The 17,141-nt window shown below is 29.1% G+C and overlaps 1 protein-coding gene across 1 annotated transcript in view; it reads left to right on the top strand.

Moving 5' to 3' along the window:
• Positions 1–17,141, top strand: part of LOC142331365 (odorant receptor 56a-like) — a 309,107-nt gene that overhangs the window by 279,614 nt on the left and 12,352 nt on the right. Inside the window, exon 2 of the mRNA XM_075377214.1 lies at positions 909–1,064. Within this exon, the coding sequence (XP_075233329.1) occupies positions 975–1,064 (90 nt within the window). The 5' untranslated portion in view covers positions 909–974. The remainder of the gene's footprint in view (positions 1–908; positions 1,065–17,141) is intronic.

The following is a 17,141-nucleotide window of genomic DNA, read 5'->3' as shown; positions in this document are numbered from 1 at the left end:
CTGAAGTGCTGGTTTATTAAAAACAGTGAAATCCACGAATATTTGGTTCAACTACAACTTTTCAGTTAAAATATTAACTTCGTCTAAATGACCTCGTTAACTGCTTGGCGGTAAACCTCGTAGACAACGATGAGGTTCTTTGAAGATTTAAGCGGATACACGTCCTGGATTTTAGCATCTCCATCGTGAAATTACTGCCGCCGTTTGTTGTGCATTTATCAATTCTTCATTTCCTTCCTCTATGTTTTTATTTTAGTTTAAATGTTTCATCAAAGTGTTTTATCAATATGCTATTTTTATGATACTTGGTATTGTTTTCTACTGTTTACTCACAGAACACTTTTTTTAAACATTGTGTGTGCACTACTTTTTACCCTCAGAAGTTCTACATATTACTATTATGTAAATTTTTAGTAAAATCTTTTTAAGGGAAAAAGGAATCCCCATTCCTTTACATATAATGAATGGGGATGTGTGATAATTTACTAGAGGTTCATAAAAAAATAACCGATTTAAATAAATATATAATTTTTTTAATAAATATATTGTGAGACAATGAAGCGATTTGTTTACAGCTTAACGTTTACTACAATATTCTTTCTTTTGTACTTTTTATTGTTTGGTAATAAGTAAACTTCAGGTTGTTTGGAGTAAAAACCAAACGAAAAAAATAATTCGTTACAATTAATGGAATTATAAAAGACAAGAAATGTAGGATAAGATTAGAGGTAGATTTTTGGAAACCTGAAGACATATTAAACTTTTTTACAAAGTAAATTTCTGAGTGTACTGTTATTTTCCCACAATACAATTGAACTATGCATGCGTAAAAATTTAAATGTTATAATAAAGTTTACAGAACTTACCAAAATTCTACATTGAATAATAGACTTCACTGATATTTTTAGTACGATGATCTGCGAAGGTGTTTGGGAGAGTGTTCTTGGGTAGATAAACCACAATGGTTTAAGAAAATGTTACTTATAATGATGATAAGGTCAACTGCACCATTTCATGTAAAACCTTTTGGACTATACGTCATAAATTTAGAAAATTTCGTAAATGTAAGTAAACTTTTTTTTTTGTTTAATTACTTAAATTCAGTTTGTGATTTTATTTTTTCTTTACAGTTTATTAAGAAAAGTAAAAAAAAATATTGGAAAGCGATGTACGAGTATGTATATATACTTTTTTCATTTTTCCTTTGGTTAGGGGAGTAATCCCATTTCCGGACAAAGTGTCGGGCGGCTAACAGGTTCCACAGATGTTAACGGCGTGTGTAGCCTGCTTCCTACCGACTAAACCTCCACTTCACCAGCCCCGCATCGCGAGGCCGGAAACCGCATTTAAGCATTAGTCAGCCCCAAGAGTTGCCTTCGAGCTCAGTGTGAGTCCCCGTGCATCATCACTGTCGCTCATCCATGCAAGCCCGAATGAACGCCAGCTGTGCAGAGGGCTGTCTTTTCTCCTTCGCTCTCCAGTCCGGTATCCAACACCTGACTTCTTGAGGTTTTCGCTGGTCTTTTGTGTTCGGCTGGACGGTTCGCATGTTATTTTGAAGAATGTAAACGAATCTAATTAATGTTCGACTCGGCCAATCAGACAACAAGTAACTTCGGACTCCTCATGTGGCTAGGAACGTAGGGGGTGGTGTAGCGACCGGACACGCTACGAGGTGGGATCTTCTCCCCTCGGAGGGGGGGGGGAATCGAGATGGTCCGCATGTTATTATCGGAGAACCTCGCCTCCTCATTTAAGTTAAGTCAGACATGGTTGCATCCCGTTTCTCCTCACTATCTGTTCAGCTGTCCAACCTAATCCTTCTTTCGCAAAATCTTTGTGCCTAGTTCTGCTGCTGCAAGCCACTCTGTATTTCCCCTGAGCATATACTCCAACATATTGTCGGGGTTTATACCCCGAAGTCTCTCCGTAGCGGCATCCACTTTCCACAGTCGAAGAAGATGTGCTCTGGGGTATCTACTTCCCCGTATTAGACACATCCAAAGTCTGCACGTAGGTGGAATCTGTGCAGGTAAGCTCCAAACTTGTCGTGGCCAGTGAGGAGCTGTGTAAGGTAGTAATTCAGCTCCCAATGCCTTCTGCTTTGCCACGATTCAATCTGTGCGATGAACCTCCAAGTTCAACTCACCTTTTTCGACGTGCCCCACTGTCCTTTCCAGACGGCTGTGGACAAGCTTTGAAATTACTGTGTCATAGAATTCTGCCGCCTGTGATCTCAACCACTCAGTGACGCCACCGTCTTGCACAAAATTTATGGTAGCCTAGCTTCTGTGAAACAATTTCAAACAATGGAGTCCGTGAAACTTGTGGGAAACATAGAGAAAGCTCAGTTATTGTGAAACGGCGGTTTTCACGAATCTTTTCGTCAACTTTGGTGACCAGATCGTCAGTCACAATGCTCGGACGTCCACTCTTCTCTTTATCGTGAACGTTTGTTCCGCCATTTTTCAACACCACTTCCTGACAGAACTTTCACTCATTACGTTGTTCCCGTACACTTCACACAGTTCCCGATGAACTTCTATTGGTTTTAAGTTTTTTGCTATCAAAAAACGAATCAAAGACCGCACCTCGGAACTGGCGGGATTTTCTGTTGCAGCACACATTTCAAATTTGTATATAAAAAAAAAACGGGCAGTGCGGAGATGTTCCCGTTGTCACGGCTGGACGCTGACTGAGGTGCCGGCACGAGCACACCAATATATACGCGATTGGCTTGCGCCTGGCGGCGTCAGGTGGAAACGTTCCTTACTTTCTGAATAGCTCTCGTATATATACTTGTAATCATATAAAATAACAAGTACGTTATTTTTACCCTATATAATACATATATATTTATTTATTCCATTATATTTTTTTTGTGAATCCACATTTAACGAAGCAGCAGAATAATTACAAAAAGCAGGTTAAGGATACTGCTGAGAAATTTCATTAGAAAAAGTATTAGGTAATTTACACCGTGCATTCTAAAATAAATTATAAATAAATAATATATTATTTATGAATTTACTGTGAATGTAAAAAAAAATTGAAAAAATTTGAGAATATAAAGTGTGTACATATACATATTATTCTTAAGATACTCGTATCAAATCAAACATACTAGTTTATTAACCGATTTATAAATTATTACAATTTATGCTAAATAATAAATCAAACAGCATACATGAAAACTATAACAAAACACTAATCGGCTAGAAAATAATGGAGACATGTATTTTAAAATAAACTTTAATTTTCGCTTGAGTATTAACAAAATTTTCTTTAATCTATTATCCATCTATTTTGTTGGGAAATGTTTTATTTATATCAACATTTAATGTCAGTGTATCGAATATGGACAAAGACTGTATTGTTTTAACAAAGATAATGAAAAATTACACTAAATTTTTATTGTATATTTTCGAATGAAAATATTAAAATATTTTGTTAACGATAAAAATATATATTATTATTCTTTATTGAAAACGATTTGCTACGAATTTTCAATCGTAATTAATGTATATTACCTAAATGATTCTTTTTTGTTGACAGGTTGTGAAGACATCTTATTCATATTTTAATTTAATCCGAACTTTAAAATAAGTTACAAAAGTGAACAAGAATATTTTATACAGACAATTAATAGTTGTTTAGTTTTATCTTACATTATTTTACGAAGGTTGTATAAGTAATTCCTCTTAGTAAAATATCTATTAAAGCAGGTAATACTGTTCGATTTGTTGACGAAAAATATTATTATATGAACAATTTTGTTTGGGTTTGACAATTAAATTGACAAATATTTCAATGTCAAGATATTTTCAAGTCTGTGGTTAAGCGGGGAGTTATAGAATTATAGGTAAAATGGACAAAGGACTATGTCTTCGATATCTGCTAATACCAAAACTATACGTCGTTTATTGAAACGATGAAAAATTATTGTTAGATTTGTCAAAATCCAAATCGCCCCTCGTGAGTAACAGATAAATTGAAAGTTCTCCTACTGTAATAGCGAAGAAAATGAGAACGTTCATCCCTTGATTGGTCGGTATCCTCTGCTCACAGTTCGGCTACTGTCGTGACCAGACACTATGCGTAATGGTTTAGAGAGTTTAAATGGTGAGGGTTGGGACATATTGATCATGACATTTCCGATTTGCCTCATTTATCATCAGTAATTTTACTCTTGAGGATCACTGTGAAATATGCGATTACTACGAGAGATCCTTGTGGGATTTGCCCAACTCACTACCATTTTAAGTTAAAAGATTTAATTACCCATATACAGAGTGTTTGTAAATGGTGGGCTGACTATACTTTTTCGGATTTTACTTGTAAAAATAAACAAAAAATATCCTTAGGAATAACATTAATATTTAGTAAGCGACTTGGTAATAAAGTTTTAAAAATATCAAAAAATCAGAATTTAAAACCCTTCTCAAATTACAAAATGATAGCCATGTTTATTTTTCAATCCGTTATATCACCATAAATTTTATCCCTTCCCATTTTATCCATTTTAAATTTTATCCACTTTTCTCCATAAATTTTATCAAAATGTATGTTATTACTAAAGTATTAAGCCTTTTATTTTGAACAATATGACATCTCAGTTTTTAATTTTGGTTAACAAATAGCTGAGTTATGGTAGAAAAATTATGTTGTAATTTTGTGTCTGTTTTCATGTCCTCCCTCCACTTTACGTTCAATTCGATTATATGTTAATTTTTTTTATTTATTGTTCATTCTAGTATTGAAAATTAGTGTTAAATTAGGTAATAATTTTCTCACAATAAAATTTAATATTAAGTAATAATAGAACAAATGATATTAATTTTTCACTTTTGAATTTATAATAATTCGCTCCAAATACGCTGGCTGTGATAGGTTTGAACACCAATCCTGTTGAAAGAAGCTTCGTTTTTAAAACGTTTATACGATCACCAGTAATAGTCGCTGTGTATAATATTACTGGTGATCGTGTAAACGTTTTAAAAACGAAGCTTCTTTCAACAGGATTGGTGTTCGGACCTATCACAGCCAGCGTATCTGGAGCGATGATCATCGCTCCAGATGACGTAGCCATGAAGAAAGGTTTTCGCTGAACATATAGGCAGGTATTTTTCATGACTATCCTTTGTGACCTGTCACTCTACCAAATCGTTTAAATGGAGAAAATTATCTTGTTTATTTGACCAAAAATCTTCCACTTTTTTGGAAGATTTACCTCTACAATTAAGAGGAATATGTGGTTTCACCTCGATGGAGCTCCAGTACAATTTAGTCAGTTGGTATCAGATTTCCTGCATGAAATTTTCAATGAAAAGGGGATAGGCCGTGGAGGGCCATTGCCCTGGCCTGTCCGATCACCTGACTTAAACTCTCTTGACTTCTACCCGTGGGGCCGTTTGAAATATATTGTTTATTCAACTCCGATACCTAACATTGAGAATATTCAACAAAGTATCCAAAATGATTTCAAGAAATTAGGAATACTCCCGGAATTATTGAACGGTTAAGATAATATCTAAGAAAAAGACCGGATAAAGTGTAATTTCTAATGATGGACAGTTTGAACATCTCTTATAACTTTTAACAATTGTTAATGTTTATTTAAAATAAAAGTATACCTATTGGTCTACAAAAATTAACGTAAAATTTTCGCAGGTAGTTGTTTAATTTTTTTAATCATTACCTCTAATATTGTGAAATGTTATCACTTAATTTGATACTAATTTACAGTACAAAAATTAACGATAAATATTTAATCGAATGGAACATAAAGTGAAGGACATGGTAACAGACACACAATTACATCAATTTTCTGCCATAACTAGGCTATTTGTTAACCGATTAAAAAAAATAAATAAAATGTCATTTTATTCACAATAAAAGGATTAATTATTTTTGTAAATAACGTACATTTTGATAAAAATTATATTTTTGGAGATATAACGAATTGAAAAATAAACATGGCTGCCATTTTGTAATTTGCGAAGATATTTAAATTCTGATTTTTTGATAATTTTAAAACTTTATTACCAAATATTAATGTGATTCCTTTTTCCGAACTTGAGACATAAATTTTTATATAAAAATTAAAAAAAATGGCGGGCAGTGGGAGAACGAAGGAGAAATTGCTGTTTCCTAAAAACATTTTATGTTTAGTTTTACAAGTAGAATCCAAAATGTATAGCCAGCTCACCATTTCAAAACACTCTTTGTAATAATATTTAAATATTTAAATGATGTTTTTATAAAATAAACGTAATAACTAATATAAAATCGTCCTTAAAATGGAGAAAATATTTGTAAAAACGAGTATCATATATTGCGATATTTTACGTAAAAAATGAACATATATATACATATATATATATCTAATATTATTAATGTATTTATGCAATCGATGCTATTACAATGTAAATATTAATAAAAATCATTTATTGTAGCTCAAGTATATTAATTATGTTTCAAATAGTAACTTTTCGAAAATCAACGGTTGCCTGACTTATGAATTTTTAAACTGTAATATGTATCGTTTTAAATAGACAGAAAGTAAATTTGGATTATGATTGTATATTTGTAATCATTCAGATACAATATTTAAAAGCGTATAATTTTGTTTTTGCAAAAGAAAGATTTCTTTAAGAAATGAAAGAATAAGTGGTTGCATTTTTGCTTGCTCGCGAGAGTGTGCACACATTAAGAAATTTATCTTCAAACTTTAATATTGCTAAAATTCGTTTTGAAATGATTGAATATTTTAATTGATAGTAACGAAAAATAGTTATTATTATTTTTAATAATTATCTTTTTTGGTTCAATTTGTTTTTTTATTTTTATTTATTATATCTGTTTAGTTGTTCTAAATTTGAATTATGTTGAGTTTCAATCCAAATTACAATAATATAATGTTGTAAGCTGTAAAACATGTGTAATTTTCATGGTATTAATGTTAAAAGTAGATAATAAATCATTATTATTTTAATATTATTATTGTTTGTTTATTGGATACAATTTCATAATATTTTAATATAGGAACATAATATAATTTTACAACACATCGTTGAAATTTATGTTATATAATCGAGGTCATTTTTCTATGTAAAATTCTGAATTTAAACGAAAATATTTCTAAACTAATGTGCAAATTGCAATAGCATATGACTGAGACATTAGAATACTGCCGGTTTATTCAGAAGCAAAGGAACGGAAAGTGAAATCTGTGTAGTTCCACCTTAGAGAATGGATTTAAAATATTATTATTTGTAAGTTATGTTGTAAATAGAGTAGTGCGGGATACCATTTCTTTTTGTTAATCAATAATGGTGAGTCGAAAACCTTCCACAAATCTTTGTGTACCTTGATGAACGAATCAATATTTCTGAATTATTCGTACCAGAAACCAGTAGGAAGTATCGACTGTTGTCGGGAGGTATGTTAAATATATCTCGTCAAAAATATTATCTGAAAATATGTCCAATCCATCCCAGTGAATACTGAATTTTCTCTTCGTTTATTTTTATGTGGGTACTAAATCCTTGATTAAATTTGTATAATATAAAAGAATTACATACATAATCTTAATCATGGGTATGATTACGGATTTTGTCTCCTAAGAAATGAAATAATGAAATAACATATATAAATATTGTGGTAAAATATGCAGGGATATAAAATAAAACAAAAAAAAATCTGAAAATCTTCCTATAATCCAAATTTAATTTATCTTATTACGTAGATGAATAAAAAACGCGATTAAGATAAACTCAATGATGTTGTAGAATAATTCGTTATTGGAATCGTAGAACAAATCTCCACCATTATATTTATGATTTATGTAAAGTGGAATACAACTGGTTAGCTATTTACTATGAGTAAAATTCATTACATTAGTTATTACCAAAAGAGCTCAAAAATATGAAGCAGGCAAATGTAAAGATAAGGTCCCTTGCAAACGGAAAATTCGACATTATAAATTCTGAATGGTAATTTGTTATACCTCTTATGCAGGATGTATCGTATGAATTTAAGTAGTTAAATTCTAAATACACGGTAAAATTCACTTGACTATCTATAAAACGATCTTGTAGATTCTATGGGTATCACAACAGCTGAAAATTAATTATTATTCATTGTATAATTTTATAACCGTTTATCACTCTCTAGTAGATGAGACAGAAATTAGATTAATGCACTTAAAATCTGAATAGTTTGATAAGTAATCGAATTTGAGGCTATCAATTGTAAAATTATTTCTCCAAAATTAATTTCCGTACAGGATAAGGTTTAAAACACATTGCTGAGAAGTAGGAAACACGGTTTGAAAAGTACCTGAAAAATTCATTGTTAACATTATTACCGGTAATCTTTTAAAAAATCATTCTTTGCAAATCGTAATTTAATTCTATTTTTTATTGGGCGATCAGTATTTAGTTATATTATTATTTTTCTCCCGTCATCGTGCTCGTTAAAATGATATATTAAATGACCACTGGTCCCATTTAAAACGTTTGAGTGTTCCGCCCCCATCTTCCACCGCCCAAAAGTCAAAAAGGGTGAAATGTACGATCACTGAAATAGTTCCTCGGTACAAGGAAGAACACTACAAAATGCAGCCCGTTATCTCAAGTATAAAAAAGGTGCAGTTGTAAGTTTTCTTCAGCCACCCGGGATGACAATTATGACAATTAACCCGCATCACAAGATGATACTTTTCTTACAACGCTAGAGATACATTTAAAAAATATTAAGTAAACATTAAATTTTAATTTATACCTTTGTATTTTAGTGAAATGCAATCATTTTGAACGTACTTAGGTCTCATTCTATTTTTAATACCTATCTGCGTTAGGTATTATTGCTGTGATCATCGCTGAATGATGTGACTCATTTATTAAGAATCGTTGCTAATAATACTTTTAACTGTACTACATGCTACGAATTATGAACTCTGCATTTTCACCACGTTTAAAAAAAAAATATGTAGCTCCTAGATACTGCGATACGTATTGTACACAGAGTCGGAATTTTGAAAATCTTGATAGATATCTTAAATTTTTTATTGGTTTTCTTCCAGATTTAATTTTATTGAAAAATTATGGAATGTAATCACTAAAGTACAGACAAAAAAAAAAATTATATTTAAATTCAGTTATTTTATCTTCCGAATCCTAATTACTTACTCTGATTCGAGAAAAACATTTGCTATTTACGTAATTCTAATCGTTCATCATATTGTATCACATCCCTGAAAAGTATTAATTCTTTTTATTAATCGGTAATTCTTTTAGCCAGAGATACACACGCCTAGACACTCACCAACACACCTACTTACCGATAATGTTTAAAACAAAACCTTTACCGATTAATAAACAGATTCAGTTCTTATACTTATCGTTACTTTTTAGCTATGAGGTTGTCTTCTTTGTTTTATTTATGTGCAAAGATTTTTTTAAATAATCATGAAATAATGGTGATTTTTTGAGACATTAATGAACTTCACTGTCGCCTTGATCTTTCCATTAAATAATTTTGAGATTGTTGTCGTAAATCCACATATCTGAAGCTACTATGATAAGGCGAGAAAAGATTTAATAATCAGTTTTTTGTTTTAATTATTAGAATGTTGAATATTTTAAGAAATCATTGGGTAAGTAGGGTTAGGGTTTGGGGATGTGATGTTTTGGAATGTGCAAACCTAATTTCGGTTTTGTGTTAGTGAAAGATAAAACGAAAATATTTCTGTTCTGATTTTTACAAAACTTGATGTGATTATATGGTTAATGATCAACTGTTTTTAAAAACTAAAATATAGTAGTAATATCTGGTAAAATGTCCTTTAATACTGCGGTGTTCTTTAATCTTCATTTCTATTTCACTTTCTCAGTTGGACTGTCGTTTCTTTGACGAGCAAGGCTTTTTATTTTAACGACCCCTAAAGCCATCGAATGAAAGTGATCAATTTTGCAGGACAATGAGATCATTGAAACGTAATTTCAATGATCTTTTTTGATGAACTATGACAGTTTCTTTTTTAACTTCCTTGTTGGTTTTGAAAGTAATCGTACCAAGAAAAAGATAAAAATCTAAATAAATCTATTTTTGATCTCGAAGTTTTTAATAACTGTTCACCACTATTTGCCGGATTGCTATGTAATGGCAATTTGAGCTTAGATGACTCAAAATTACCGTAAATGGTTTTATATGAAGGGTGCCTGATATTGAATGCGCATTGTTTAATAACGGGGGAAATTAAGCCACACAAAGCGACACGTGCTACAATTTTGTACTTGCATTCGCCTACTACTAACATTCAAAATCTCGTACTAATATACTTCTATATGATATTTGGTTAATTGGACTCTCTTAATTTGAAAGTTATAAGCTACTATACATTACATCTATGCCACTCCCCGTTTCATTCAATACTAGATCATATAACGATACTAGAACCGAATACATTTTCCATGGCTCTTTCTAAGGTAGTAAATAGCCTTGATGTGAATTAATTAATTAATTTTATTTTAATCACTGATTATATGAAAATTAACGTTATTCATATCATTTACTATTTCTTTTATCTTTGTTCCCGGACTTGTATCGTGCAACTACAAACAATATAAAATACTCCTATAAATACAAAAATAATATCTAAGTGAAAAAATTACAAAGCCGTGTTGTATGTTGGTCGAATTTGGAGCTAGTGTGGACTGTATTTTTTTTGAAATGGTAGATGATGAAATGAAGCAAAGCTATGTTCTTCTTGAATCGTTATATTTAATTTCTTGTCACCCTTGAAATTTTGATCGAATTACAATAGTTACATTAAACTTAAGAATATACGACACCTTAAGCATAATTGAACTTGAACATTATCAAGAAAATATGAGTCCCCTTGGACTGAAATGAAAACACGACCGCACTGTGCGGGATTCTTATGTAGAATGGTCATATTAGATTAACTGGCCGGCCAGCACTAGTAGATGCTAGAGTGCAGCACCAACCGGCTCAATATGGAACGGAACATATGTAAATGATAATATTTTTGCGGTTTAAAATGCGAGATAAAATGGTTTTAAAGAAAACATACCCGATGGTTATTAAAAACCATGAAATCTTTAAACATATATTTTTATGAAAATTCATAAACAGAAATGATTATGGTTTAGAAAATTTTATTGTATTTTGTGCACAAATCATGGTAATTTAAGAAAATAGTAACGTCCAAAAATTAATATAAAAAAATTTATTTCTCATCAGTATTCATAAAAAAAAAAAAAAAAAGGTTAAGATTTATATTCCTGTGCAATTGAATACTGACGAATGTCGGCTACTTCACGAAGCAGAGTAGCTGACATAATAGAAAGACTTCCGGGAAGGTAAACTACATTAAAAATTTCCAACAAAATATTCCGCGCTAAAATGAAAGACATAAACCGTACCGTTCGGTTTATGATTTATTTTTACTGTAGAATATGGCTGTAGTTTAATATTTAAGAAAGAGTACGTGTAAATTCACGGGCATTAAAAATTTACCATTTGGTTTATTATAGTCACGCAATTTTTTTTATAGCGTAGAGATATATATTTTTTTTATCGATTTTCTGTAGAGACCGTGTATTCATATCACATTAAATTATGCATTTGTGGAGTATCTTTCAGTTCGAAAATTTATGTCAAAAATAGAAGAATCGTTTGAAAATTTCAGGTTTATCTCCATATTTTGTTTGAATGGGTGTATTTGAATATGAATATATGTACATTTTTATTTATTTATAGAAATACTTATAAACCGATTCCTTTTAAAACTGATGTAAGTCAGTTTCGAAGTACTCTTCGCTCTTACTTACTGTTTGCTCTACTATCTTGTTAACTATCACAAATATTAGTGCTTTTGAATGAGAATACATTTCATAGTAGTTGATAAAAAATACCTAATAAAGGTCTAATGGGACTAAATAATTGAGGTAAGAATCTGTTATAATTTTCCTTTAAACGAATAAAAAAATGAAATTAATTTGTGACGTAATGTATATTTCTATTCAATTAAATTTTACTTAAGAAAATAATCAATTGGTCAATCACAACACAAATTCATCAATTTTTTACGTTCAGAAACTACCCAAAATTATATTGCTAAGTTTAAATTTGTTTTTTGTTTTATTATCGGAAAAAAATAAAATAAAAAAATAAATTGATTTAATACCTTAGATCTGTGATTCCCAAACTGGGCGTTGCGGCGCCCCGGGAAGCCGCGGTCTCTTCACTGGGGTGCCGCGAAATATTGTAAAAACTTCATAATTAATTGAAACAAGACATTTATAATTATCAATTTAATGTTAATAAAGTAAAAAATAATGAAGATACATGAGTTTTATTTACTTTTATCTCTTACGAGTAGTAATACTTTTACTTAGGGTAGGCACCATGGAAAAATTTTAATTGAAAAAGGGGGACTTTCGCTTTAAATTAACAAAAAAATTTAATTCCTACTTTTATATAATATATATATATATTTATTGGACGCTTTTATGGTTTTTAACTTAGAGTTAATTCTAATTATTTTGATGATAAAATAAATTATCTGACTACAAACAAATCCTTTGTGCAGAAACTTCTTATGAAAAAATTATGTAAAACTATAAATAATCCACACGGTAGATCTATTTGATAATTGATATGAACTATACATTTTTTTAAAGAAGTAATACCTTATGGGAAAAATGATAACGATCATCAACTACTTATTTAAAAAAAAATATCTTTATTAATTAATGAAAACACTAATCTCCGAAAAATTATTCGTGTAATCTTAAATATTCACTCACTGCCTATTACTTTTTATAAACTGTAAAGACTGGCTGATATATATACATATTAATGTCTAACACTAAACTTATATTTATTATATATAAATACAATTATTATTATTATTATTATTATTATTAAATATAAATTTAAACTAAAAAATATAATAGTATTAAAAAATGCGGAAAAATTTATTTTTCCCTAATAATAGGAGACGTGAATCACCAACTCCAACTGGCAATAAATACGACCGCATTGTTTATACCAATAAGAGAAACAAATAACTAAACTACAGCCCACAATTTTCATATATATATTTTTAGCCGGAAGATCTATATTTTATTCCAATATGATCTCTGTAACAAATTAAAAAGGAAGTGGGAATTTGACGTATTAAAACGGCCTTTAGCCAATGTCGTCTTCTCAAACGGCGCACAATAAATAAAACATAAGGTATAATTTATCGGGCTAATGAACTCGTTTTATCAGACGTTAGGATTTGAAAAACTGTTACTTGTTGTTTGATTGCTCTGCTTTGCTAAGGATGTCATTTTATTAGAATTTTTAACTAAACGGGAAACACATTTACTTAAATTAGGTAATTTATCTTTAATTATAATAATTGCTCTTTTTTTATTACTTTTTAGGTAAATATTGAACACAGTGTATAAGACGATGAAGGAAACTAACATAATAAAAAATGTGTTACGTTTACTAGGATTTAATGAAGAAAAGAATTCTTCCAGAACATTAATATTTAGAATAACTTCAATAATTATGTTTTTCGGAGCGGTAATGAAAATTTTTAAAACGTGGAATTTCGATATAATCAAACGATTTACAGCGATAAAAGATTTAATCGTGATTGTATCATCATTTGTATTATATGTAGAAATTGTATTTGTACCTCGTAATATATGGTCGTTGATGAAAATAATCGATAAAGATTTTTTTAAAACACTTAACAACTTAAAGATAAAATTGTCAAACGAAAAAATAAATCTGATAATACGTAATAAAACCTCACAAAAATTTAATTTGAAAATTACACTGTACATGATATTATCGATTGCCATCATATCAGTGTTTCTACCAATTTTTATAGTTATTTATTTAAATTTCACAAAAAATGATGGAGATTGCATAAATTATCAAGATGTACCATTACCGAGTGAATTTTGGATTCCAGAAAAGTTTAGTCGTTCCGTAATTGTATTTTTGTCGATACATTTTCTATCTTCATTGAATTATATACTAATCGGAAGTTACGGCTTTACTGTTTTTGGTACTTTTAGTGCTACGGCTAAATCGATTATTATAGATTTAAAATTGTATTGCGTTTCATTAAAAGAAATTGATAAATACGTTGTAATTAATTATTTCAATGACGACAAACTTAATGCTACTAATTATGAATATTATAATGCGGATCGAAGTGAAGAAAAGCCATTCTTTTCTCAATCAACTGGTTTTAATAATAAAATCGATTTGAAAAAACTAAAATCGTACGTTAAGTACTTATTAAAACAATATAATTTGATTTGCAGGTAAGTTAATTACTGTCCGATGACAAGTGGAAAGAACTAGTGTAGTAGGCTATTATTCAGTTTATTGATGTTAACTGTTACCAATTTTTGGGAATTTTATCCGTCTCTAATGAGATGCAATTGAAATGATCTACACGACTCATAAAGTATCGCATTTTTACTTTCCTTCTATTTATTCCACCGTTGAAAAATTAAATGAATATTTATTATTGATTTGAACACAATAATATATATGTAATACTGCAACAACACATGAATAATTAAATACAGAACTTTATGTGGTTTCGTAATAATTAAAATCGATCCTTTCCTTAATCGGTTTACCAAATGAGTGTAATCTATTTCGTTAAATATTTATTTCAGTAAATTATTTTTCAACCGTCTAGACTAGAAACACCCTTACTATTTTAATATGAAAAATAGACCTAAACAAAATAATATAATAAAATTAAAAAAAAGTTGGTACAGTTATTTTCCCTTGATGTTTAAACGAAATGCGAATCGCTAATTGTAACAAAGAATAAATGCGATTAATTGTTTAATATTAATAGAATAAACAAATAACTAAAGTTACAGAGCACACCCATTCACAATCTTCATATCGTGCATTCTCTTTCCCGAAATATCCTTCAGATATTAGTAGTCGTAACATTGTTATCAATCTTAATTTTTATTTATATAGTTGTATCTGACTTTTTATAATTTATTTTGATTAAATTCGATTGATAATTCCTTTTTATAACTACATTTATTTTATAAATTATCTAACGAGAATTAAGTTACATAGAAAAATTGGAAAATATTGTCCAAAACTTCGAGATTATTTGAGAAAAAAAATTTACATTAATAATATATATATATTTTTTTAAATTTAAATAGTTTCATATAATTGTACAATATAGGGTCCCGCTAAGACATAAGTCTTATCAGTAGGTTCTATTAACACGATATTCAAACTTTTTCGCCCACCGACCACATTGAAAATAAAAAGTTTTCTAGCGCCCTCCAAAATTTTTAAACTTACGATCTGTTAAAAAAATAATTGCAATTGCTGTTTTTAAGATGCGCTTTTAAAAACAGTAATTGAAGTGTTTGTTTTTAAACGTGGCACATCCTATTTTTGTGTTAAAACTTACATTTTAAATAAGAGCAATTTCTCACTGATTATTTTTTTATTAAAAGCTTTTATTTAACTCGCTTTAGGAATATTCAAATCTTGCAACTATTATATCTTTTGATCTATCGTATGAAAATCAATTAAATTTGGTACACGTATGTGACTTCGATGAAAATACAGCACTACGGTGTCGGAATTTGATATGACCCACCCCCACGCCACCAGCGCTACCTTTACGCTAAATTCAGGCATTTAGTTGAAAATTTTCATTTGTCATGAACTATCGTATGAAAATGATAGACATTTGTTACACGTATGTAACTTTGATGTGTAAAAATAAATATTTTTACTTGTTTTTAGTCTTAAAAAAAATTACAAAAATATATTTGGTTAGATATAAAAAATTATTTTTTAAAAAAGCTTTTATTTAACTAATATAAATATTAACATTAATAAAAAATGAAAACAAATTAGAAAAACCCTCTAAAAAGTAAAAAATTAGTTATATAAATATCTAATTAATAACCAATAAATAAATGTAATGATTATTAAATTTAAAAATTAAAAGTAATGAATATATTTTTTACTTTTCAGTGCATTTTTATATTTGTTAATATATTATAATTTTTGATTTAATTCTTATTTTTTTACCTTTTAGAGGGTTTGTCTAATTTATTTCCTTTTTTTATTAATGTTAATATTAATATTAGTTAAATAAAAGCTTTTTTAAAAAATATTTATTATGTAATCAAATATATTTTTGTAATTTTTTTTGTTTTTTTTTTGTATTTTTTTTTAATTTGATGATTTTTGAAATCTGAAGTATTCAAGCTTTAATTGTTTTTTACTCGCCTCTCTAAGTCTCTTGGTTGCAAATTTAATGTAGTTTGAATACAATCATTTTTTATCATAAAATACAGGTGTCTGTCTAATATTTTGCACTAGTGTTGAAGGTATTTAATCTTAGGTTGAAAAATCAGAAAAACATAATTTTTTCCTTTTTTTAATCAGCCATCGCCTTCCTAGATCGCCTGAACACCCCCAAATTTCTGTGGGCCTTTTACCAACCCCCTGAAGGCCTCCATCGCCTGTAAGGGGACGTTAACGCCCACTTTGGGGACGAATGTGTTAACATTAATTGAATATAAGTTATTTACACAGGGCAACACAAAAAAATACAATGAAAATATACTTAAATTTTTACTAAATATTTAAATTCTATCAGATATGTACTTAATTAAGTGGCGTCAGAAAGTAATACAAAAGTAAATAGAAATTACTTAAACATGAGACTAATTTATAGAATTATATTAAATGGATATTTTTCAGTGAAAAAATACAATATTTAAGCTTTAATTAAATTTTAAAAAAACTTACGTTAAGCTAATTTTTTTAGTACATGTATACATCTAAATTTAGAATATACTTGTGTATTACATGTAATAAAAACAAAAATAACGATTGTAATATGCGAATATGTATTTTAAAAAAAACAAATTTATAGTACAATAATATTAAAAATAAAATGTTAAATATTGAAATAAATATTAAAAATATTATGCACAGTACATACATAATACATATACGTAATTAATGCATTGTAAAAAAAAATATTTTATAATAAAATTAAAAATAACTATTAACAAATTCCCGCTAAAAAA

This window comes from Lycorma delicatula, chromosome 10, assembly GCF_047948215.1.
Source record: "Lycorma delicatula isolate Av1 chromosome 10, ASM4794821v1, whole genome shotgun sequence".
Taxonomy (NCBI): Eukaryota; Metazoa; Arthropoda; class Insecta; order Hemiptera; family Fulgoridae; genus Lycorma; species Lycorma delicatula.
This window is presented reverse-complemented; position numbering and strand designations above follow the sequence as displayed.